The 22750-nt window shown below is 66.7% G+C and overlaps 1 protein-coding gene across 4 annotated transcripts; it reads left to right on the plus strand.

Moving 5' to 3' along the window:
- The first annotated feature begins 302 nt into the window (after positions 1-302).
- On the plus strand, positions 303-21943 carry BMP1 (bone morphogenetic protein 1). 4 transcript variants are annotated; one of them, XM_030035737.2, is made up of 20 exons: positions 306-506; positions 9727-9840; positions 9933-10085; positions 10180-10297; positions 11225-11403; positions 11518-11623; positions 12013-12137; positions 13794-13909; positions 14193-14295; positions 14831-14947; positions 15037-15182; positions 15505-15700; positions 15781-15906; positions 16022-16182; positions 16316-16496; positions 20154-20279; positions 20356-20483; positions 20583-20796; positions 20903-21153; positions 21402-21943. In XM_030035737.2, exons 1-20 carry the CDS (start codon positions 365-367, stop codon positions 21534-21536), a joined length of 2937 nt encoding a protein of 978 aa, XP_029891597.1. In that variant the 5' UTR covers positions 306-364; the 3' UTR covers positions 21537-21943. The 4 variants fall into 4 exon arrangements, with proteins under 4 accessions (XP_040984444.1, XP_029891598.1, XP_029891597.1 ...); XM_041128509.1 differs by lacking the exons at positions 306-506; positions 9727-9840 and having other exon boundaries at positions 10006-10085; positions 10206-10297; XM_041128510.1 differs by lacking the exons at positions 20154-20279; positions 20356-20483; positions 20583-20796; positions 20903-21153; positions 21402-21943 and adding an exon at positions 17109-17648 and having other exon boundaries at positions 303-506.
- The last annotated feature ends 807 nt before the right edge of the window (positions 21944-22750 follow it).

Below are 22750 nucleotides of genomic sequence, written 5' to 3' on the forward strand. Positions count from 1 at the left end.
GGCTCCGGGGGGGGCAGAAGCGGGGGCTGCGGACCGGGTCCCCGGCAGCAGCGCGGCCCCGCCGCCCCCCCCCCCCCCCCCCCAGCGCTGGCCCCGCTCCCAGCCCTGCGCCCGGGGCTGCAGGGGCCGAGCTCCGCGCTTGAACCCGCCCCCGCCAGATCTCATTTCCCTAAAAAAAAAAAAAAAAAAAAAAAAAAAAAAAAAAAAAAAAAAAAAAAAAAGGGAGAGGGAGAGGGAGAGAGAGAGAGAGAGAGGGGAAAAAAAAAAAAAGGGAGCGAAGAAGGGAAGGAAAGAAGGGGGAAAAAAAAAAAAAAAAAAAAAAAAGCCGCCCGCCTCCCCCTGCCCGCCCGCTGCCCGCGGAGCCATGGCCGGGCTGCGGACCTGCGGGCTGCTCCTCTGCCTGCTCCTGGCCCGGGCCATGCACTTCCCCGACTACTCCTACGTGCTGGAGGAGGAAGAGGAGGAGGACGCGGAGCCCCTGGACTACAAGGACCCCTGCAAAGCCGGTAGGACCGGGGGGGCGGCCGGGCCGGGGCGGCCGGGCGGGCAGACAAAGGGGAACCCGGCGGGGGTGGTGGTGGGGGGGTTGTTGGTGTGAGTGTGTGTGAGTGAGGGGGAGTGTGTGCCCCCCACGGCTCCGAACTTCGGGGCTTTGCAACGGGGAAACTTGGCTTCCCCCCCCCCTCCCCGCCCCGCTCCGCTCCGTGCTGGCCCCGGGGCTGGGGGCTCCCCGCTGCCGGGGCTGGGGGGGGGGGTGGACGACGACGACGGCGGGGAGGGGGGGCAGCGGCCGGCCCCGGTCGGGGATGCATCTGGTTGTACTTAGGGTGGGGAGCGGGGGGGGGGGGCTGGCCCGGCGCCCCGCTTTCTCTCCGCAGCTTTGGCCGCACCGGCAGCTGTCAAAGGCGGTGGGCAGCCCCCACCCCATCCCACCCCAAAGCCGGACCCACGCTCCGTGCCCCTTGGTTTTCTCCTTCTCTCCCAAACCGCAACCGGAGAAAGCTCGTCGTCGTCCCCCCCCCCCGCCCCGGGGCCGGTCGGGCTGTAGCGTCCCGGGACGCCCGGGCCAGGCTCAGCCCGGGAGGTGTTTGTCGTGCCCCCCTCCTCCCCGGGCCGGGGTCCCTCCGTGCTGGGTTAGGGGATTGCTGCTGAGCTGTTCTTTAGATTTTGGAAGGGCTGGGAGCAGGCTGGGTGCCACGGGGGGGACAGTCCTTGTCTCCCAGAGCGAGATAAAGGGGATGGAAGGATTTTTTTTTGGGGGGGGGGGGGAAACTGAGGCACAGGAGGGACAGGCAGGGCTGAACACAGAGGCGAGGGCTTGGGTCTGGCGGGTCCTGGCTGGAGGATCACGTTTCTCTTTAATGGCATTGTCTGCACTGGAAGGCGTCTGTTGATATAACTCTGTCTACATGAGGGCTTTTTCTGGCCAAAAATCCTTCCCTTCCTGCCCTCCCGGGCTGAAACAGCTAGGCTTGCAAAACTGTCCGGGCAGAGCCGGCTGGAGCCTCCGCTCCGCTCCCGCTTCATCCAGCTGCACGGGAGAGAGAAGGCTTTGCCCGCTGATGAGCCAAACTAATTAGGAGTGGTTTTGCTAGTGGGCGAGGGCCCCCTCCTCACCCCGCTCCCGCGCACCCCGAGACCCCCATCGCCTCTCGGGCCGGCGAGGTGGCTGTTCCCCCCCCCGCCTTCCCGGCGTGCCTTTACGAGATCCTTATGTGACTAATTTAATTACTGCAGCTCTTCCATGGGGGCCCCGGGGGGGGGGGGGATCAGGCCCTGCCACGCACCTCACGAGCCGGGTATTTACCCCCAGTTGATATCCACAGGACTGGGACGGGGAGGTCCACCAGCGGGGGCTGCTCGGCAGCCACAAACACCCCCCCCCAGCATCCCCCTGACCCATGTGGGGGCTTGTTTTTGTTTTGGGGTGGCGAGTCGTCCCCCCCCAGGCTTCAGGCAGCGCTGGAAAAAGCTGAGCACCGAGGCCTCGCCGCTGCCGCGGCTCCCGGCGAGGCTACGGGGAAGGGAAGTGCCGGGAGAGGAATTTGGGTTCCTCGGCACAACTCATGCCAGAGGTATCCTGAGGCCGCCCGCCCTGGCAGGACGGCTGCCCGCGGCTCACCGGCCGCCCCGGTGATGCCACCCGTCTGCACCGGTGCCAGCGGGCCATCCCTGCCACAGCAGGGGAAGAGCTGCCCGTGCCGCCGCTTCTTCGCCAGGGATGCCAAAATGGGACCGCTGGGAGATCCGGCCCTTGGACCAGCCCCCGGGCAGCCAGGGAGGGAGGAATTAACCGTGGCCCCGGTTTCCCTTCACCCGGTCAGCAGGATATCCAGGTCTCGGTGCCCAGCGGTGAAGAGAGCAGCCGCTGGGTTGGATCCTGGTCGAGTCTCCGGCCGGGAAAAGCAGCCGGCATCGCTCCCACCACACCCCGCCACGCCGGGGGAGCAGCTCGGCCGCGGCTCCCTGTGTTTGCAGAGCCTGTCCGAGCACTGACCAAACATGTCCGGCCCGAGTGTTTGTTCTTGGCTCATCCTGGGGGGGGTTGCTGAGCAATTCGGCCACGGGAGCCGGGACCCCTCGGGTGCCCCCAGCACCTGGGGAGGGATGCAGCCCGCCTCGGTCCCCGCGTGCGGCTCCACGGCCACATTTGGAGGTGCCACGCTAAACTGGGGGGGCTGGTGTGCTTCTGCTACCCACGGCCGTGCTGTCACCCTGCTCCCCCCGCTCGTGGGGAGGGGGATATGGGGGGTGCGCAGCTCTGCAGGGCTCACGCAGCCCCGCAAGGCAGCTGCTCAGGGGGAATCTGCTCTGCCACGCTGTCCACGGGGGGCTCAGCATCTCCTGCCCGCGGGGTGACGGCAGAGCGATGGGCACGGGCGGCACAGGGAGCATCGCGTGTGTGGATGGGGCTGGGGGCCTGAGCCCCCCTCCCCGGGTGTACAAGCTTCCCAGCCGTGCCTGGAGCGCTCTGGCTCCGGCCGCCTGGGTTTCACCTAGATTACACTTTCCAGGCGTAGTCAGCGAAGGCTACTGGTTGCAGTCACACTTGTCAAGCTGCCCAAAAATATTTTCCAGCCGTTATATGTCGCTTATTCATGCAGGGTAAAAATCCACCCGCGGAGCCGGGGCCGGCGGGAGGCCTGCGGTTCGGGGCTCAGGATGGCACAGAGACCTTGGAAATCTCAGGCCGATCCCGGGATCTGCTTTATCTTTGTGTAATCACCCGTTCGGCGCGGCGGCGTGCTCCGGCGGGGGCCGGGTGTGCGACGGCGAGGCCGGGGGGCTCGCTCGCCCACCCGCCCTCGCTGCCCTCCCTTCCCGGCTCCTGGGAAACACTCCGGCTGCTGATTCACGCCGGCGGGTCGTGGCGAGGGGGGAGATGGCGTTTCCTGAGGCTTTATCCGCCGCCGTGCCGGGGCTGGGAAACACATGGCCGGCGGGATGGGGCGGCCTTGGGGAGCCACGGCCGGACCCGGGGAGAACAAAGCAGCCGGGAGGGATACGGGGAAAGGAGGGAGGATGGCTCATGGGTGGTTTTCCCCAAATTTTTCATCTTGACTGTGCCACGGAGGGTGTTTTCTGGGTGAGAACTTGCCCTCCTGGTTGCCCACGGCTTTGCCGAGGCTTCATGGGGGTCTCCGGCGTCGCGGAGGGGAGAGAAAACAGCATCCCACTGCCATCCCGCCGAGCTGCGGAGAGCGAGTGTCCTGCTTATAACCTGGCCAAGGGCTGCAGGAGGGCTGTCGGTCACCGCTGTCCCGTCTAACCCGGGAGGGGCTTTGCATGGCAAATCCCCCTCCATACACGTGCAAAAGGCAATGAGAAAATCCCCCCTTCTCTCAAGCTGCAGGAGGGTTTAAGCAGCCCGGGCAGGGAGCTGCAAGCAAACTTTGGAAGGAGTTAATCGGTGCCTGGGGAGGGCTGGCAGGGACAGGGTTGTGCAATAAAAGCACGAGGGGGGGGTATATGTTTGCAGCCAGAGCCCTGGGGCAGATGCACAGAGGTCTGGGAGCCCTTGGGAGCCGGTGCCCCTTGGCAGGGCCGGTGCTGAGCGGCAGGGACAGGCACAGTGCCGCTACCAGGGGCCAGTCCTGCCGGGGCGGCCGCCCCGAGCTGTGAGAGCCCAGGTTACCCCCACATGTGCTGAGCCGGGTGTCGGGGCGCGTTCCCATCCCCGATGGGCTCCGGTCCCCGATGGGCTCCGGTCCCCGCTCTCACCCTGCCGCCGCTGGGCTCCCCTCCTCGCAGGGGAATGCAACAACAACCCCCCCCCCATCCCCTTGGCAGAGCAATTTGCAAATATTTTCCTTTCCAGCAGCTCTCCCTTTCACAAGTGACCGATGCCGCTGGCCCAGGCTGTGTTTTCCTCGGTGACCTGGCTTTGCAGAGGGGAGGCAGGGAGAGCCCGTTCCCCACACGCAGCTCTGCAGCACTCTCCCCCGCTTCTTCCCAGGGGCTCGGACATGCCTTAGGTTTGGCATCCTCCACGCTGAGCCCCAGAGGAGGCTTTCTCCTCCGTTTGCTGTCACGGAAGAGAAACAGAAGGAAAATCCTCCCCCGGAGTGATCAAACCATCCCTCTTGCTCCTGACCTGCCCCCGGACATTCATTAGCTGGAAGATGTTTGCTGCTGCGGGCCGTGTTTATTAGAGGCCAGGCTTCACGGTGCTTATTCCATGCTATGCTGCAGCATCGCCTGGCACGGAGTAGGCAAAGGGCTCGGAGCCTGCACCCCAGTGCCCAGGGCTGGGGAGGTGAATTGGCCATGGATGCCCGGGGAAGCGGTGGCGGAGACGGGCGCTGCCTCCGGGCGAGATGTGCCTTGGACCACAGAGGGATGCACAGAGGAAACAGGAGGGGAATTGGGGAGAGGGATCATCCCTCCGCCTTGGACAATGTACTTTAGCATCTCTGCCTTCCCCGGCTGCCTGGATGCTGCTTTCTGCCTGCACCCTGGGGAAAGGAGGGCACGGCTGCTGGCAGGAGGGTGCCCGGTGCTGGTACAGCCGCCGGTCTCACAAAGGGACCGGCTGGGACAAGGATGTGCCGGCAAGAGAAGAACAGGCAGGGGGTCCCAGCTGCCTGCAGGCTGCCTGCGGGGACAGTGACCGATAGCAGAGCGGCTGTGTGCCAGGACTGGCCCTCCGGGGGGTTGCCCCTTGGTGCTGACCGGCTCCGTCCCCCCGTGCCTCAGTTTCCCCACTGCTTGCGGAGGGGCCACGATCTGGCCTGGCTCCCAGCCTGGCCGCCGAGGCTTGAATTCCTGCTTTGTGCCTGCTGCGCTCGTCGGAAGGTGCTCTGGGAAAGCAAATATTCCTCGCCCCGGCATTTACAGGCTGGCTGCTCCCTCTCTCCGGCTGCCGGCGAGGGGCACCAGGAGAGGGGCTGCGCTGCCGCCGGGGGAGAGGACAGGGCCTGGCTCACCTCTGCGGCGTGCCTCCGTCCTGTCCCCGTTGTCCTCGGGGTCTCTGCGGGGCCACCGCAGAGGTGGCAGGGGGAGAGCTGGCACCCGGCGGGGACCTCGGCAGGAGGCAGCAGCAATGGGGGGCTTCTCCCCCCCACCCCGACAGCCCCTGGGATGCTCCGCATCCCTCCGCCTTTACACCTACGCCTCCGTCCCAGGGCTCTCCGGGCAGGGCAGACCCCCGAAGCTTGGGGGACCCCCCCCCCCCAGGCCCGGCCAAGCGGGGTGCCCGCTCCTCTCGCCGTGGCCCCGGCATGTTTTGCCGGGAGCGGAGCTCGCAGCGGGCGCAGCTGGGCTGGCGTGCGGGGGCGAGGGGGCGGCGCGAGGAGCATTCCTCACATATTTAACGGCTCTGCCGAGCCAGTGGGATGCTGCCCCGGTGACTCCACGGCTTTACGACCCGGCAGCTCGGCCGAGGCCGGGATGCACCTATTAAACCGCTTTCCTCCATCCCACCCCAGCGATGCCTCCGTCCCTGGCTGGGGCAGAGCGGCTCAGTCCCTGCCTTCTCTCACGCTCCGAACCCTTCCCTCTGCTCCCCGCTTCGCACCGGGAGCGATGCTCATGGCTCGGCATCGCACGAGGACTCGCAGTGGCTGGGCCGGAGCTGCTAAACCAGCGAGAGAAGGCTGGGCTGAGCTTTTGCTCCCGGGCAGGGGATGCTGCCCATCCTGCCGGAGCCACGGGAGCCCGTCCTGCCCTGTGCCGCTTCGAGGGCTGGTGAAGGCTGTGCAGGGACGAGGGTCCTTCCCGTCCGGTGCCGCGGACGGAGGCTCGTTTGCCCCAGACTGACCTGGAACATGATCCCGTCCTGTTTATCTGCCGCCCTCCCCTGCCAAGGCTTCCCCGCCGCTCTGTTTGCTTTTGCCTGCTCACCAGAACATCGCGTTCGCGCCCCGGCCTCTTCCCGCGGGGTATTTTTTTTTTTTTCCTGCGACACGGTCCCCAGCCTTGGTGGAGTCTGAGGTCAGGCTCATCCCAACATCCTGGTGATGCTGGAGAGGTCAGGCCCACGGGTACCCCTCTCCACTGCTTGCCTTGCCCAGGAGTATAAAGGATGCTGAGCAGCTCCTCCATCCCTGGTGTGCCATGGCAGGGAGGACAGAGGGACCACGCAGGGACAGCCACCGAGCCGTGCACGGGCAGGACATGCCTGTAGCATCGGGATGGGGTGCTGCAGGGGTTGGCCCCGGCTCCAAATGAAAAACCTTGTTTGTCTAAAGCTTCAGCCCCGGGGGTTACGTCACCGTTCCAAGAACCCGAAAGAAAATACATAGCACAAAAAGTCAAACAACAGCGGAGGGCTGAGTTATCTCCTGGCTTCGGGGTGAGGAAGAGCTCGGTGGGAGCCTCGCCAGCGGGTCCCAAACAGCTGGTTGTTTTCTGGGTGGCGGGAGGGATGCGCGTGGCCAGATCCCAGATGCTCCCCCTTGTCCTTTCCCCACTCCCGTCCCCATCCCTCTCTGGCCGATGGGGACGAGGATGGGGCCACCATGACCCCGTGGCCGGTGCCTGCCCTTGAAGCTGGTGCCCCGCTGGCACCGCATCCCACCCGCTGGCATCATATCTGCCCCGCTGGCACCGCATCCCACCCGCTGGCACCTCTGTGGCTCGGACCTTGCCCCCGGTGTCTCCACGTCCAGCCCCGGGCTGAGCAGAGGGCACAGCCTACGGGCTGGGAACGGCTCGGGGGCACCGGGTCCCCTCCAGGGATGGCTGGGGAGCTGTGCCCCATGTCCTGGGTTTTCTCGGGCACCCGAGTGGCATCGTGCCCCGGCAGGGTGAGGGTGCAGGTTGCTGGGCATGGGTGCCGAGAGGTGCGACGCCTCGGTGGGTGCTGTCTGCTCCCCAGTGAGCACGAAGCCGGGCCGGCATCTCCCTGCTGCACCCCAGCCCGGCTCCCCCATGAGTTTCCCCCTCCTCTGACCTGTGCTCTGCCAAACCTCGGCAGCTCCTCGCTGCCCGTGGCAGTGGGCTGGGACCTCTCCTGCCCCTGGCACCTTCACCCCATGAGCCCCTCAATTGCAGGGGGTCCCCTTTGCTTTCAGGGGGTCCCTTCTGCTTGCAGGGGGTCCCCTTCGCTTGCACGGGGTCCCTTCCACCTTGGAGGGAGGATGCTCGCTTGGCGAGCTGCTGAGGCACGAACCGGGAAGGGACAAGTGGCAGCAGCGTGGCAGCATCTCCGACGAAGCCCCTCGGGGAGGTTAACAGCGTCTGGGGGATTTTGGTGAGCAGAGACCCCCCCCCACCCCCAAACCAGCCCACGTGTCGCCGGGGCCAGGGTGCACAGGGAGCGAATGGGAGGAGAAAGCGACCAGAGCCCAAACCAACGTGGAAGTTTCTCAATCCAACGCTTTGGGCTTGTCCCCAACGTGTCCTTACAGGGATCGCTGCCAGGACGCCCCCTCGTCTCCGCCCCACGGCTCCGATGTCCCCTCCGGGAGCAGCAAGCCGCCTTCCCCCCACCCCGGGCTGGGGATTTTGGGGGGAGTCGAGCTGCCTCGCACCGCCTGGGAAACCAAGCCCCACGTCCCCGCGCTCGCCTGCCCGGTTCTCTCACGTATCCCAAATCCCTCACATATGGTTTCTATATCACTTGGCTCTGCCGGCGCTTGCTCGGCTGTAAGCGAGCTTACTTTCCCTTGTCTTTCCATGCAGCTCTTGGCACGGGAAGCTCGTCCTTCTCCCGGGCCCTGGTCCTCCCCCGCGCTGCCCGTTCGGACACGTCTCTCCCGGCCCCGGGGAGGGTGCGGGGAGGCCGGGGCCGGCTCCTGCCTCTGCTCTGCCCTCAAATTGCAGCCTGGCCGTGCCAGCGGCAGGTTGGTGCCAGGGGAGGTGCCGGCCCCGGCTTGTTTGCTCTTCCCTTGGCTCTGCCGGCAGGTCTGCTCTCTGCCCTGGGGCTTCCTCTGCTGGGATGGGCCCACCGGCTGGATGGTGCCGGGGACAGCCCCAAAACGTGGCTCTTTCACCCCAAAACGCTCCACGCCACCGCCGGAGCGGGGTTTGGGCTGGGTGCCACGCAAAGCCACGGGGTCCGGTTGAGCTAGGGTGCCCGGGCTGTTCCTCTCACCCCGCGCCGGTTGTTTTGGACCTGTCAGGCTTATCCTAAATGTCCCGCCTTGCTTTCGTAATTAGCGGCTCTTTTGGGATCCACTTGCTAATCGCTCGGAGCGCGAACTTGGCGTCACTCCCCATCAGCCCCTAAGCTGGTCCGGCCACCCCACTGCCCACCGCTGCCGTTTCCCTGCCCTTCCCCAGGGGCCGGCGAGGGCAGGGGATGCCCAGGACCACCCATTCACCCCAGATGCCCACAAACCCGGCGAGAAACCCGGCTCCACCCCACGCCGGCCACATCCAGAGCCTCTGTGCCGGCGCTGGCGCAGCGGCACGGCATGACCTCAGCCAGCCCTCGTGCTCAGGCTGCCGCGTTTCCGCAAAAGCCGGGTCCCCGGGGCTCGGCGCCGGCCAAACGCCGAAGCCGGGAGCCGCGTCCTGCAGCGTTGACTCATGGCGAAGCCGTGGCGCGCGGGAGGGCAGGAGGAAGAGGAGGAGGAAGAGGAGGAGGAAGGGCCGGGCAGGGTTATGTCCTCCAGCCCTGTAATGTCGAAGCGTCTCTGCACCGCGGGAGCCGTGGCAGAGCGGTGCCGGAGGGGCTCCTGGCCCCGGCAGACGGACGGACAGACGGACGCTCCTCGGCCGGCTCCGTTCCTGCGGGTGCTGGGCGCAGCGGGAGCTTCCCGGGCCATATGGCTTTGCTTCGTGGTGGCAGATGACTCAGAGGTCACTGGAGCATCTCAGGGCTGCCGGAGCTCGAATCCGGGCTGGGGGGCCAGGAGCCGGGCGGGAAGGGGGTCCCAAGCCCAGCGTTGGGTTTTGCACAGTGAAAAAAAAAAAAAAAGGCAGTTTTGCAACACAAATAATAACAGAAACCCTAAAAAGTGATGGACCGGGCTTTATGCGAACCAGATGTCAGCACGGGGCTGACTCTGGCTGCTGGGAGAGCCGACACGGTGGCGGGTTGGGGAGCGGGGGGGAGCCCGGCCAGCACCACGCTCGCTTTCCTTCCCGGCCCCCGGTTGAAGGAAAGGGGGAGGAGGAGGAGGAGGAGGAAGGGCTTGCCTTCCTCTATCAGGGGCATGCCGGGTGCGGAGGGGCTGGGGAGAGGCTGAGTGCGGGGAGCCCAGCCCCGATGGGGTTTGGGGTCTCTTGGCAGCGGCACGGGGGGGGGCTCACACCTCCTCCTCCCCCCCCGCCCCGCAGCTGCCTTCCTGGGAGACATCGCTCTGGACGAGGAAGACCTGCAGCTCTTCCAGGTGGACCGGGTGGTGGACCTGGCTCGCCACACCATCACGCGCCTGCCCACCAACTCCTCAGGTACCACCGCGATCCCAGCCCTCCCGGCCGCCTCCGTCCCCGGGGGGCTGCCCGCGTTCACCCCCCCCCCCCCCCCACCCCGCTCCCCGCAGGCAGCAACTCCACCAACGCCAGCCCACGGCCGGGCCACCAACCGCGCAGCCGGGGCCGGCAGCGGGCACGGAGCCGCCGTGCCGCCACGTCCCGGCCGGAGAGAGTGTGGCCGGACGGGGTCATCCCCTACGTGATCAGCGGCAACTTCAGCGGTGAGTGCAGGCGAGCCGGGGGCGGATGCTCCGTCCCCGGCGTGCCTCAGTTTCCCCATGCCGGGCTGACGGCCCCCGCCGCCCCCTCCCGCAGGCAGCCAGCGAGCCATATTCCGGCAGGCGATGCGGCACTGGGAGAAGCACACCTGCGTCACCTTCTTGGAGCGCAACGATGAGGACAGCTACATCGTCTTCACCTACCGCCCTTGCGGGTACGTGGTCGGAGGTGGGGGGGGGGGTCCCGGGCATGCACCGGGACCACCCTGCCCCTTGGCTCTTGCGCTGCAAGGAGGGAGCGTGGCGGCTATTAGGATGCTCGGCTGACGTGCCTTGGCACCGAAAGGCCCACGTCGGTGTGTGCGTGGTGCTAAATGGGTGGCCCAGACCCTCTGGGTTTCGTGGAGGGCTGGGGTGCAAAGGGGACCCGTACCTGGGGTCCGGTCCCTGCGGGTGGTTGGGGCACAGGAGGTCTCGGAGCCACCGACCGGTGACGCTGGCCGCCGTGGGCCGGGGGCTGAGGTCGGTGGCGCGGCACCAGCCCGGGCTTGCAGCAGGGCTGACGCCAAAGGAAACAGGGGTTTGGAAGAGCTCAGCGTCTTCACGCGTCAGGGCACAGCCCCAGCCAAGCAGATGGTGGTTAGGAGGAGGCTTTCCCCTGGAACGGGCTGTGAACGGCGGCGGGGGGTGCCGGTCCGCGCCCCTGCATGGGCGCAAACCCTGAGCCTGGGGGCTGGCGTGCAGAGTTGGACCAGCCGAGCTGCCCGGCGCGAGCGAGAGTCCATCGCCGGTGCAGGATGGGCACCCATGGGAGCAGCGCCCCGGGATGCCGGGGCTGCCCGCGGCCGTGCCGTGCTGTGCCAGGCAGCCCGGGGGCAGGAGCAGAGGTCTCCCAGTTTCCAGGCGGAGCTGAGGTTGGAGGCACAGCTCAAGCTCCCTGCGTGGGCAGGACGGCTGAAGTTTCCAGCCAACCGAGGCAGCAGGGATGCTTCCCAGATGCTCCGCACCGAGCGGGACCAGGAGGGTTGATGCTTCCAGCCTGACTCATGTCTTTACCCAGGGAAGCACCGGGATGCCCACGCCGCAGGGGCATCCCCTGGGAGAGCCGGGGCTGACCCGGTGCCACCCACCTCCCCGCCCAGGTGCTGTTCCTATGTGGGCCGCCGAGGAGGGGGTCCTCAGGCCATCTCCATCGGCAAAAACTGCGACAAATTCGGCATCGTGGTGCACGAGCTGGGCCACGTCATCGGGTTTTGGCACGAGCACACGCGCCCCGACCGGGATGACCACGTCTCCATCATCCGGGAGAACATCCAGCCAGGTAGGGACCAGCCTCCCTCCTCCTCTTCCTCTTCCTCCTCTTCCTCCCTGCCATGGGGTGCTGCCAAAGCCGGGGTTCCCCCTGACGGCATCCCCATCCCGCCTGCCTCCGCAGGGCAGGAGTACAACTTCTTGAAGATGGAGCCGGAGGAGGTGGAGTCGCTGGGCGAGACGTACGATTTCGACAGCATCATGCACTATGCCAGGAACACCTTCTCCAGGTATGCGGCCGGGGCAGCTCGCCCACAGGTCTCCGGCCTTCCCACAGCACCGGAGACAGTGGCATGGGGTCCCCAGCCCTTGGGGGGGGGACACGGTGGCACATTAGCAGCTTTGCATGAGGTTAATGCACTTTGTGCAAGGCTCCCATCTCCAGCAGAGCCGTGCCACGGCGTGCCGGGCAGGATGAAGCCCTATGGCATCCCATTTCAGGGCAGGGACGGTGCTGTCCCCGCGGTCACCTCCGGCGGGGACACGTCCCCGCTGACTCACCGGCCCGCAGGCTTTAATTAGCCAGGCTGTTTTTAGCATCCTTCCCCCAGCAGCGGGGAGCAGCCGCAGACCCGGCGCTTTCCAGCCGCCGCTCAGCCTCTGCCTGCTCTCGCCCCAGGGGCATCTTCCTCGACACCATCCTGCCCAAGTATGACGTGAACGGGGTCCGGCCTGCCATCGGCCAGCGGACGCGTCTGAGCAAAGGGGACATCGCCCAGGCCCGCAAGCTCTACCGCTGCCCGGGTGAGTGCCGCCGGGACGGCTCTGCCGAGCCCCGGGCCGGGGCGGTGGGTCACTGCCCGGGGGGCTGGAGCGGCCGCCGGGCTGATCGGCCTGGGGTGAGCGCGCACGGGGCCGTATCTCCCGGGGAACGGCTCTGCTTTCACCCCGAGACTTGACAAAGGAAGCATCGCCCTGGCTGCATCCCCTGTTCCCAGTGGCAAAACGTTCTTTGGGGTCCTCCTCGCCATCGGACCCCCCGCGAGGACCACGCAAGTTGCCTTCCTCCAGCCACGGCACTTTTCTGGGGTGTTTGTGAGCGGAAGCTAAATGCAAGACCTCGGTGAGCCACGGGGCTCTGCCGGTGTGAGCAAGGGCATCCTCAGCTGCCCTCTCCTCCCAGTCCTCTGAGAAAAGAGCATCCCCCAAAGAGCATCCTCCAAGAGCATCCTTGAAGAGCAGAGCATCCCCTGAGAGCATCTTCTGACAGCAGAGCATCCTCCGAGAGCAAAGCATCCTCAGAGACCATGCGTCCTCGGAGACCATCCTCCAAGAGCATCCTCCAACCCACCCCAACAGCAAGAGGGTTTTGGATGAGGCACGGCTGGGCGTTATGCAGGGCTGTTACCGCCGGGGTGGGACAGCATGGTCCCACCGCAGACCACGGTCCTCCCCGGGGCCGGTGCAGAGCAAGGGATGCTCGGCACGACCGGCGCACGTGTCGGCACCTTGAACGGCACTGAGGACCATGGCCCGTGAGCGGTGGCATTGCCCCGGGCACTGGGGAGGCTGGCACGAGCCCCCCGGCTGCAGGCACGTGCTCTGGGACTTTACCAGCAACATCTGCAAGGAGTTTGGCTCCCGCACGCTCCCGCTTAATTCCAGCAACTAATTAGCAGCCTGGAAGAGGGACGCCTTTGTGAGGGGCCCCAGCAGCCAGCCATGCCACGTTCGGGGGCTGCAGGGGAACGGGGCTGCGAGTGCGAGCAGGAAAAGTGATTAGTTTGGAGGGGAGAACAAAAAAATAAGCCCCCAAAAAGCAGCCCCCCCCCCAAAATCCCCTCTGCAGCCCAGCTTTCCCTTCCCTTTGTTTCCACTATGAAGCAAGGAGGGAAAAAAGGCAGCGAGCCCAGGTTTCAAGCTGCCTTTTTTTTCACGTTTCACCTTTCATCTCGCAGCCCCCCCCCCCCGAGCGGGAGGTGGGGGGCGGCCGCCTTGGCCCCACGACAGCCGGAGCGAAGCGCCGTGTGCCGTGGCCGCGGCATCATGTGGCTTCCAGATGGCAGTTCTGGGCCAGATCCAGCCGCGGCTGCGTAAACCTGCCCAAAGCCCGGGCGGCGAGCCGGGCCCCCGCGGCGTGGCAGGGCACGGGGGGGGGGGCCATGGGATGGCTCCTGCATCCAGGGCTCGGTGGCTGGGGAGGGGGGGCACGGTGTTTGCGAGGGGGTGGTGGGAAGCCAGGAGCATCACCAGCCGCGCCGGTGAGGTTTGGGGGTTTTTGGGGTTGCTGCAGCAAGGCGGCGGCGGGGGTTTTTTGCAGAGGTGTCCTCGGGGCTGGGAATTTGGGTGGTAAAAGGGTGCAGGGGGGCTGGAGGCAGGAGCTGGTCTGAACCCAATGCTGCCCATCTCAATGCTGGGGGCTTCGAGGGGGACCTGACCCCTGCTTTTCCCCCTTTGCAGCTTGTGGGGAGACGCTCCAGGACAGCCAGGGCAACTTCTCCTCCCCTGAGTTCCCCAACGGATACTCTGCCCACATGCACTGCGTCTGGAGGATCTCCGTCACCCCCGGAGAGAAGGTACCAGCCGCCGGCACAGCACCGAAGGCACCCCACCTCCTCCCAGCCCTCCTCTCCCTCCTTGCCCCACCTTCTACCCTTTTTTCGGGGTGCCCCTAACCCCAGCATCCCCACTGCCCGGTGCCTCGCTACGGTTCGGGATGCTGCCGGGCATCACTGCCAAGCGGGTCCTGGTGCCATCTGGACCGCTGGTACCCGGCACGGCCGAGCACGGCAGACGGAGACCCCGCGGGGTGCTGGGGGGGCTCACCCCACTCTCTTCCCCCTCTGTCCCCAACCTTAGATCATCTTGAACTTCACCACCCTGGACCTCTACCGAAGCCGGCTGTGCTGGTACGACTACGTGGAGGTGAGAGACGGGTTCTGGAGAAAGGCCACGCTGCGAGGTAACCAACCGGGAGCTCTTAGCCTGGCCGGCCGGCACTGCCTGCCCCGCTGCCTGCCCTGCTGCCCTCACCTCCTGCCCCGCGGGGATGCTCCGGGTGCAGGCAGCGGGGCGAGGGGCTCCCCTCTGCCTGTATCCCTGCCCGACTGTGACCTGCCAAAGCCCCGGGGCGGGGGGAAGCTGGCCCCGGAGGGGTTTTTGGGGGTGAACGGGGCTCACCAGTTTGCTGGCCCATACCAGTGAAACCAGTACGGCTGACCCAGCTGGCCGGCACATCTCTCCCCAGGGAGATGCCGGTATCTCGGTCCTATCCCCGTGAACTGGATGCTCCCCAAATCCCAGTTGACCCCGCACTCTGAAATAACCAGTTTCTGTGACACAGCCAGAAAAGCCGGAGGGGAGCGGGGGGAGAAGCAGCGCTTTCCCTTTAGGACGCTGGCAAGGGGTGCGGGGACAGGGGGGACGGGACCGGGACGTGGTGGCGAGGAAGAGGAGGGTGCCCGGCCAGCGGCAGCCCAGCACGCCTTCATCCCCAGGCAGGTTCTGCGGGAACAAGCTGCCCGAGCCCATCATCTCCACCGACAGCCGCCTCTGGGTCGAGTTTCGGAGCAGCAGCAACTGGGTGGGCAAAGGTTTCTTCGCCGTCTACGAAGGTAGGGGAGGGCAGGGAGGGGGCACGGGGCCGGCGGTGGGGCAAGGTCGGGGGGGGGGGGGGGCTCAGGCAGCTTCTCCTCCCTTCCAGCCATCTGCGGGGGGGACGTGAAGAAGGACAACGGGCACATCCAGTCCCCCAACTACCCCGATGACTACCGACCCAGCAAGGTGTGCATCTGGAAGATCACCGTCTCCGAGGGCTTCCACGTGGGCTTGACCTTCCAGTCCTTCGAGGTGGGCGAGCATCCCCCTGTGCCGTGCCGGTCCGGTCCCCCCCTTCCCTGGGGTGGGAAGGGGAAATCTCCCCAGTGGCATCTCCCCGACCCAATGCACCGCACGGGACAAGCTTGGGGCTGCAGCGGGGCTGTTGCTGCCCTGCCTGGCTACCCGCATCCCTCTGCACTGCCTCCGTGCCTCAGTTTCCCCATGCAGCAGACCAGCTCCCTTGGCTGGTGGGTGCGTGGGTCTGGAAGCGTGGGCATAAGGAAAGCGACATGCAGGGTTTGGGGATGCTGAGGCCAAGACGGTGTCCCCCCCCGTTAACACCCCCCGCCAGATCGAGCGGCACGATAGCTGTGCCTACGACTACCTGGAGATCCGGGACGGCAGCAGCGAGTCGAGCAGCCTCATCGGGCGCTACTGCGGCTACGACAAACCAGACGACATCAAGAGCACCTCCAACAAGCTCTGGATGAAATTTGTCTCCGACGGCTCCATCAACAAGGCGGGCTTTGCCGTCAACTTCTTCAAAGGTAGGAGATGTGCCGGGGGAGTGGGACTGGGGGGCCGGGGGGGCCCTGCCTGCCCGCTCAGCCCCACTGCCCCTGCCCAGAGGTGGACGAGTGCTCGCGTCCCAATAACGGCGGCTGCGAGCAGCGCTGCGTCAACACCCTGGGCAGCTACAAGTGTGCCTGCGACCCCGGCTACGAGCTGGCCTCCGACAAGCGCCGCTGCGAGGGTGAGTGATCCGCGCCCCCCCCCGGCCTCGCCGTCCCCCCACCCGCTCCGTGCAGCATCCCTAATCCCAGGGAGCCCGGGGACGTGACGGGCGCTGGGTGCCTCCCACCCTGCAGCCGCCTGCGGAGGTTTCCTCACCAAGCTCAACGGCTCCATCACCAGCCCGGGGTGGCCGAAGGAGTACCCTCCCAACAAGAACTGCATCTGGCAGCTGGTGGCCCCCACCCAGTACCGCATCTCCCTGCAATTCGACTTCTTCGAGACCGAGGGCAATGACGTGAGTCAGCCGGGGAGCAGCCCCTCTCCATCGTGTGCGTCTCCCCGATACCGCCGGTGGCTGGCAGGGTGGCACAGCCGTGCCACCAGCCCCCTGTCGTCCCCCCCCCCCTCCCCTTCCTTGCACCCCGCAGGTCTGCAAATACGACTTCGTGGAGGTGCGCAGCGGGCTGACCGCCGACTCCAAGCTGCACGGCAAGTTCTGCGGCGCCGAGAAGCCGGACGTCATCACCTCCCAGTACAACAACATGAGGATCGAGTTCAAGTCCGACAACACCGTCTCCAAAAAGGGCTTCAAAGCCCATTTCTTCTCAGGTAGAGCTGCCCGGCCCTGGCACGGGCATCCCCTGCCCTCCCTCACCGAGCCCACCCTCCCCGCACCCCCAAACCACTGCTAACGCCTGTCCTTGCCCGCGCCGGGGGTGCAGCCCCCGGTCCCAGCCCGGCGGCAGGGTGATCCTTGGGTCTCTGCCTCGTGGGGTCTGAACCCCCTCCGGCAGCATATTTTGCTGCCTCTTGAGGCTTCTCCCCTCTTTTGGGGGGCAATCGGGTCCTACTTCAGATGCTGGGGTGCTCCCGGGAGGTCCCCAAATGGCCAGCGGGCGCTGGGCTCCGGCTGCATCCGCAGAGGCAGGGGGAAATGCTCTGGGGACAGGGATGTGCTTAGCCCCGGAGGGGCCAGCGCTGGCCAGGGGGGAGCAGCTCTCCCCCCAGCCGCCCCCCAGCCCCGCCGCGGGCCGGGCACTGCACCCCTCGGGCGATGCTACCGCGGGGAGGGCAGCGATGCTCCGCTCCGCTGCCTGCTGTGCTGTTCCACCCCGCTACGCTGCACGGCCGTGGGCTTCCTCCGCTTCCCGGGCAGGGTGTTCCGCATCCCGGCTAACGCCGTAGCGGGAATATCGGCATCCGGCCACCACCATGTCTCAGGTCTCCGGAGTGGTCCCTCCTCCCAAAAACCATTACCTGCTTATCCCTGTCTGTTCTGTGGTCCTCTCTCCTCTCCTGGGCCACCCGGCCAGGAGACGGTGTCACCTTCGGCTGGGTCTTGGGGAGGTAGGGATGGGGACACGGAGCGAAACGCACCGCCGGCCACCGCCAAGCATCACCCGGGGCCGGTCCCCGGGCTGGGGGCTGCCACGGGACCCTCGTGCAAGAGAGGGTCTCCCTCGGCACGGCGCGGTGCCCTGGACATCAGCCCGGCCGCGAGCGAGCGAGCGACCGACCGGCACCTCCTGGACAGGCTGGGCTGGGCTGGACCGGACCGCTGATGCCTTGCACCTCCCGCTGCTTTTTGGCCCTGTCGAGGCTGTTTCTGAGGGGCAGCGTGGCCGGTCGGCTGCGGAGAGCGGTGGGAGCCGGCATCCCCAGGAGCCCTCGGGGTTCCCCGAGGCAGCCCGGCAGCTGGCCGGAGCGGCAGAGACCCGCGGGCCAGGGGTAGAGTATCTTTGCTTTATTTTTTTAATTAAAACCAAGGCAAGTAAGGTGGCCCAGCGGGGCCCAGCCATCGGGAGCCGGCACCCTCCAGCAAAGCGAGACCTCGGGAAAGCCCGGCGGCCGAGCGGCAGCGGGACCACGGGGCAGCCGGGTGAGTGTCCCCTCGCCGCGCTTCGGGTTCCTTCCCTCTCCCCTTTGCCCTCCTCCTCTTCCTCCCACCGGGACGTGCGGCGGTCCCATGGGGGCTGCCCCTATCCCGGACCACCAAACCCTCTCCTCCACCTCTCGCCGCTCAGGTCTCGGGCTTTCCCGGCAGCAGGACCACGCTGGAGGACTCGGCCACACCAGGGTCCCTCCTCCGGTCCCCCCCCCCAGGGTCGCTCCCGGCCAGCCTTGGGCAAAGCATCTCCCGCGCGGCTCCTTTTTAGCCGCGGAGGGTCTCTGCGCTCCTTCCCCGTCGCTCCGGACGCAGCCAGCCACCGAGCTCTGTCCCTCGGTGCCATGGGCAGCCTGGCCGCCCGGGCACCCGTTTTCCCCCGGCGAAGATGCGGCCCCTTCCTCTTCTTCCTCCTCTTCCTCCTCCTCCTCCTCCTCGCGGGCCGGGGCGACGGGAGGCAGCAGCCGGCTCCGTCGGCTCGCGCGTAAGGATGCGTTCGCCCGGGAATCCGCCACGGTGTCGGCACCCAGGTACGTCCCCCTGGCTCTCCGCCGAGCCCCGGTGCACGGGGGGGTCCGTAGCGGGGTGATAGGTGCAGGCGGGGGCTGCGGGGCGGTGAGCAGCCCGGAGCCATCGGATGCACGCCGGGATAACGGTGAGCGCACGGCAATGCCGGGTTGCGGCGAGCAAGCTGGTTAGAATAAAGGATTGCTAAAGACACCGACCCGGTGGGCTTCTTTCCTCTGCCAACTCTCTCCGCTCTTGTCTCGCCCGCCCAGGCTCCCTCCGTCCTGCCGGCGGGGCGATGCCACGCGCGCTCCCCCGGTGCTGGAGCTGCTCTGAGCCCACCCGGCCCATCCGAAGCCCCTTCCCATCCCCAAACGAGCCTTTCCGCCTCGCTTCCTCTCTCAGACCTAGGAGACGTCAGGTTACAGCCTCCGGTTGAGAGGCGGCCGCGGGGCTTGGGGCTGCCCCGAGGGGTTGGGGGGGGCTGGGACAGGACCCCCCCTCCCTACCCTCGCTGCTGCTGCTGGCTCCAGGAGGGATGCTCTTCTCCAGCATCGCTATGAGCTCGGAGAGGGATGCTCGGGTAGCTGGTGCCCGCTTGCCGCTGGCTTCCCCCCAACCGCTGCCCACTCCCCACACCATCGCCCCGTGGGGAGGGGGAGCAAGGAGGGGTGATAAGCCGTGGAGCATCCCGGCCCGGCCCCAAAGCGGGGGGCTCTGGGGGGGGTTGGCGAGCCCTGAGACACCGGCGATAGGGACCTCGGGCAGGTGGTGGGCGCCGGGAGGTAAGTATGGCCAGCCCGGGGGGACGCCTTGCTCCGGGCGAGCCCGAACCCCTCCGCTGCCATTCCCATGCCTCCCCCAGCCCAGACACCCCCGGGAACCCACCCGAAGCCCATCCTCATCCTCCCAGAGCCAGCCACACCACCTCCTCCTCCTCTTCTTCCTCCCCGCAGAGCCGCTCGCCGCCGAGCCCCGGCTGCACGAGGGGCTCGCGGGGGTCCCCTCCGCTGCCTGCTTCCCCGGCTGCCGCTCTGCATGCCCCGCCGTCCCCGCCGCCCCCCGCCACCCCCCCCGCTCCCCCATCGCTCCCCCCCCTTTTTTTTTCCCTCTCTCTTTGCAGAGAAGAAGCAGCAGCTGCAGCCCCCGAAATCTCGCCCGCCCGGCCTGAAGTTTCGCCTGCAGAAGCGGCCGAGGGGCCCCTCCTGAGCCACGCCGTCCTCTCCATCTTTCTCAGGAACGCCGCGGCCCCGGCCGCCGCGCGGGAGCACGCCGGGGCCGAGCCGAGCCAAGCCGTGCCACTGGCCCCGGCAGCCCCTTGCTTGACAGAACTGGTTGTTGGCCTTATTTTTAATTTTTTAAAAAAAATTTTTTTTTTTTTTTTTTTTTTTTGGTTTTAAGCACCCTCCTGCCCCATCCCCGTTGTTTTTGTCATTGACCAGCTGATCTTGTTTTTTTTTTTTTTTTTTTCCCGATTTTTACCGTGTCTGTGACATTTCCCTATCGATGAGTAAAGAGGGACTCCCGCGTCCTGGTCTTTCTTGTGCATCTTTGGTTGTCACTGTGTGTTTTTCTGCCTTCCCCGTCCGTACCGTAAGCAGGTAATGGTTGTGCCCATGGGTGAACCCAGGGAGAGGAGGACCCATCCCGTCCACTCGCGGGGGCTGCCCCGGCTCGGGCAAGGGACGGCGGATCTGCTTGCTGCTGGCCGTAGGCGCTTGCTTGGCTGGTCGCTCCCCGGAGGGCAGCGGTGTGGGGCTGGGGACCGGCACGCACCGGGCAGGGCTGTGCCGTGCCGGGATGCCGTACCGGGATGCCGGCCGCCGGGCTTTCCCATCCCGCTCAGCCGCGGTCCCTCTGCTCTCTCTCGGCAGACAAGGACGAGTGTTCCAAGAACAACGGGGGCTGCCAGCACGAGTGCCTCAACTCCTTCGGCAGCTACGAGTGCCAGTGCCGCAGCGGCTTCGTGTTGCACGACAACAAGCACGACTGCAAGGAAGGTGGGTCTGCGCCCCACGCATCCCCGGCGGGACCCCCCCCACCCATGCACCCGTGACCCCCTCCTTGTCCCCGCAGCCGGCTGCGACCATAAGGTGACGTCCATCTCAGGGACCATCACCAGCCCCAACTGGCCCGATAAATACCCCAGCAAGAAGGAGTGCACCTGGGCCATCACCACCACGCCGGGGCACCGCGTCAAGCTGGTAGGGATGGGGGGGCACTGGGAGGGCGGGCAGCACCGGGGGGGGGTCCCCTCCACCGAGCCCTTCCGAATGCCGGCGGCTCGGCCGTCGCCTCCGCAGACCTTCTCGGAGCTGGACGTGGAGGCGCAGCAGGAATGTGCCTACGACCACCTGGAGATCTACGACGGCAAGGATGCCAAAGCCCCGGCGCTCGGCCGCTTCTGCGGAGCCAAAGAGCCCGAGCCCCTCCTCTCCTCGGGCAACAAGATGTTCCTCAAGTTCGTCTCCGATAACTCCGTCCAGAAGAAGGGCTTCGAGGCCACCCACACCACAGGTACCGCCGTGGGGCTGGGGGAACCTGGTTATGGGGTGGGGGGAGAGCGTGGACCCTCCTCAACCCCCTGCCCACCCCCCCCCCCCGCTGTCGGCTTCTCCCCCAGTGTGCGGGGGCCAGGTCCGTGCCGAGGTGAAGACCAAGGACTTGTATTCGCATGCGCAATTTGGGGATAACAACTACCCGGGGGGCTCGGACTGCGAGTGGGTGATCATGGCCGAGGAGGGCTACGGCGTGGAGCTCATCTTCCAGACCTTTGAGATCGAGGAGGAAGCCGACTGCGGCTACGACTACATGGAGCTCTTCGACGGCTACGACGGGACGGCCCCGCGCCTCGGCCGCTTCTGCGGGTCCGGGGTGAGCTGGGGATGGGGGGAGCGACGGGGTGGGTCGGGGCAGGGAGACATGCGAGGCTGCAGGGGCGATGGGTGAAGCCGAGCCAAGCCGGAGCGGTGCAGAGAAATTCCCGGGGGGGATTTGGGGTTGTACACGGGGGTGCGATGATTTCGCACCCTCCCCGTTGCAAATTTCGCCCCCCCCCCCCCACGCTCGCGCATCCCGGGGATGCCCGTGGTCCTGAGCACCCCTCTCCCTCACCCCGGCAGCCCCCCGAGGAGGTCTACTCGGCCGGAGATTCGGTGATGATCCGCTTCCACTCGGACGACACCATCAACAAGAAGGGTTTCCACCTTCGCTACACCAGCACCAAGTTCCAGGACACGCTGCACACGAGAAAATGAGGGCTGGGGGTCCCGGCCCCCCCCCACACCCCGCGGGCAGGGGAGGAGGAGGAGGAGGAGGAGGAGGAGGAGGAGGGCAGGGATGAAGGAAGCGGGGAACGTAGCCCCGCACAGACTGCATGGAGGAGCACACAGCCAACCTCAGCACTCAAGACACGCTCGCACGGGGCCCCGGGGCTCGGGCGCCCGCGGGCACAAGGGCAGAGGAGGAGGGGGGGGGGTCTTCTCTGCCAGCAGCCACCCCCCTGGCGCTGGGGGGGGGCTGAGCGGGACCCGCTCCCCCTCCTCGCCCCGGCCGAGCCGGCCGCAGCTCTCTGAATGTACAAACCAGTAACCGGGAAGAGCCCAACACACAGAAGGTGCTGTCTCTGTCTTGTACCGATGAAATAAATACCCTTGTACTTGGAGGGGGGCAGCCCCAGCCTCTTTGCTTCCAACCCAGCCTCCCCCAAGGAAAACGGGGCTGGACCCGGGGAGGGGAGAGGACCCCAACACCCCGCGGCAGCCCCCCCCCCCCCCCTCCATCCTCGGGGCTCCCCGAGTTGCAGCTGAAGGAGCAGCAGAGCAATCAGCTAATTGCAAAACGCTTCTGCCCTGATGAGGGAGCAGGTGGCAGGGCTCAGCGGCAGGTTGGGTGCTGGGTGCTGGGGTCTGTCGCTGCAGGGAGCCGCCTGCTCCCCCCCCCTCCCCGAAGATTCTGCTTTGGGTAGCTCTGCAGGTAGGTGCCCACCCCACACCTTTCTTTTGCACCCTTATCTCAGCCAGAAGAACATCCCAGCCGAGCCGATGAATCGCCCCATAGCAAGTCACCTTCCCTGGCACGGGGCAGGATGGGTGCCGCGTGCTCCAGCCACCGCGTGCCGCAGCCACCGCCGCGTCCCCCACGCCGTGCCGTCCGCCTGCGCCCGCCGCCAACCGGTGCCAGATGGTCGGTGGGCTGCGGCACAGGCCCCCGCCTCGGCACCTTCGTGTCCCCCTCCTTCGTCTCGTGGTTTGATGCTGGCGTCCCCGATCGGGGATGCTCCTCGCCCCGTTTGCAGCGGGACGCTGGGGGAGTCGCAAGGGTGTCAGCGTGGAAAGCGGCTGCCTGGGCAAGGAACGCCCTGGGGTGGGTTGCGCCCAGACGAGACGGTGATGGGCACCGGGGCTTTTCATCCAGAAGGGTTTTGCATCCTCGGTGATGGGTGAAGAGGTGCCGAACCCAGGCCTGGGTG

This window comes from Aquila chrysaetos, chromosome 13, assembly GCF_900496995.4.
Source record: "Aquila chrysaetos chrysaetos chromosome 13, bAquChr1.4, whole genome shotgun sequence".
Classification (NCBI taxonomy): Eukaryota; Metazoa; Chordata; class Aves; order Accipitriformes; family Accipitridae; genus Aquila; species Aquila chrysaetos.

What these genes read in the sequence shown, in the direction of transcription:
- BMP1 (XM_030035737.2), top strand. Translation starts at nt 365, where the DNA reads ATGGCCGGGCTGCGGACCTGCGGGCTGCTCCTCTGCCTGCTCCTGGCC. An exon ending in CGACAAGCGCCGCTGCGAGG is followed by an intron (nt 15,907 to 16,021) that starts GTGAGTGATCCG and finishes CCCACCCTGCAG; the next exon opens with CCGCCTGCGGAGGTTTCCTC. An exon ending in CAAGCACGACTGCAAGGAAG is followed by an intron (nt 20,280 to 20,355) that starts GTGGGTCTGCGC and finishes TTGTCCCCGCAG; the next exon opens with CCGGCTGCGACCATAAGGTG.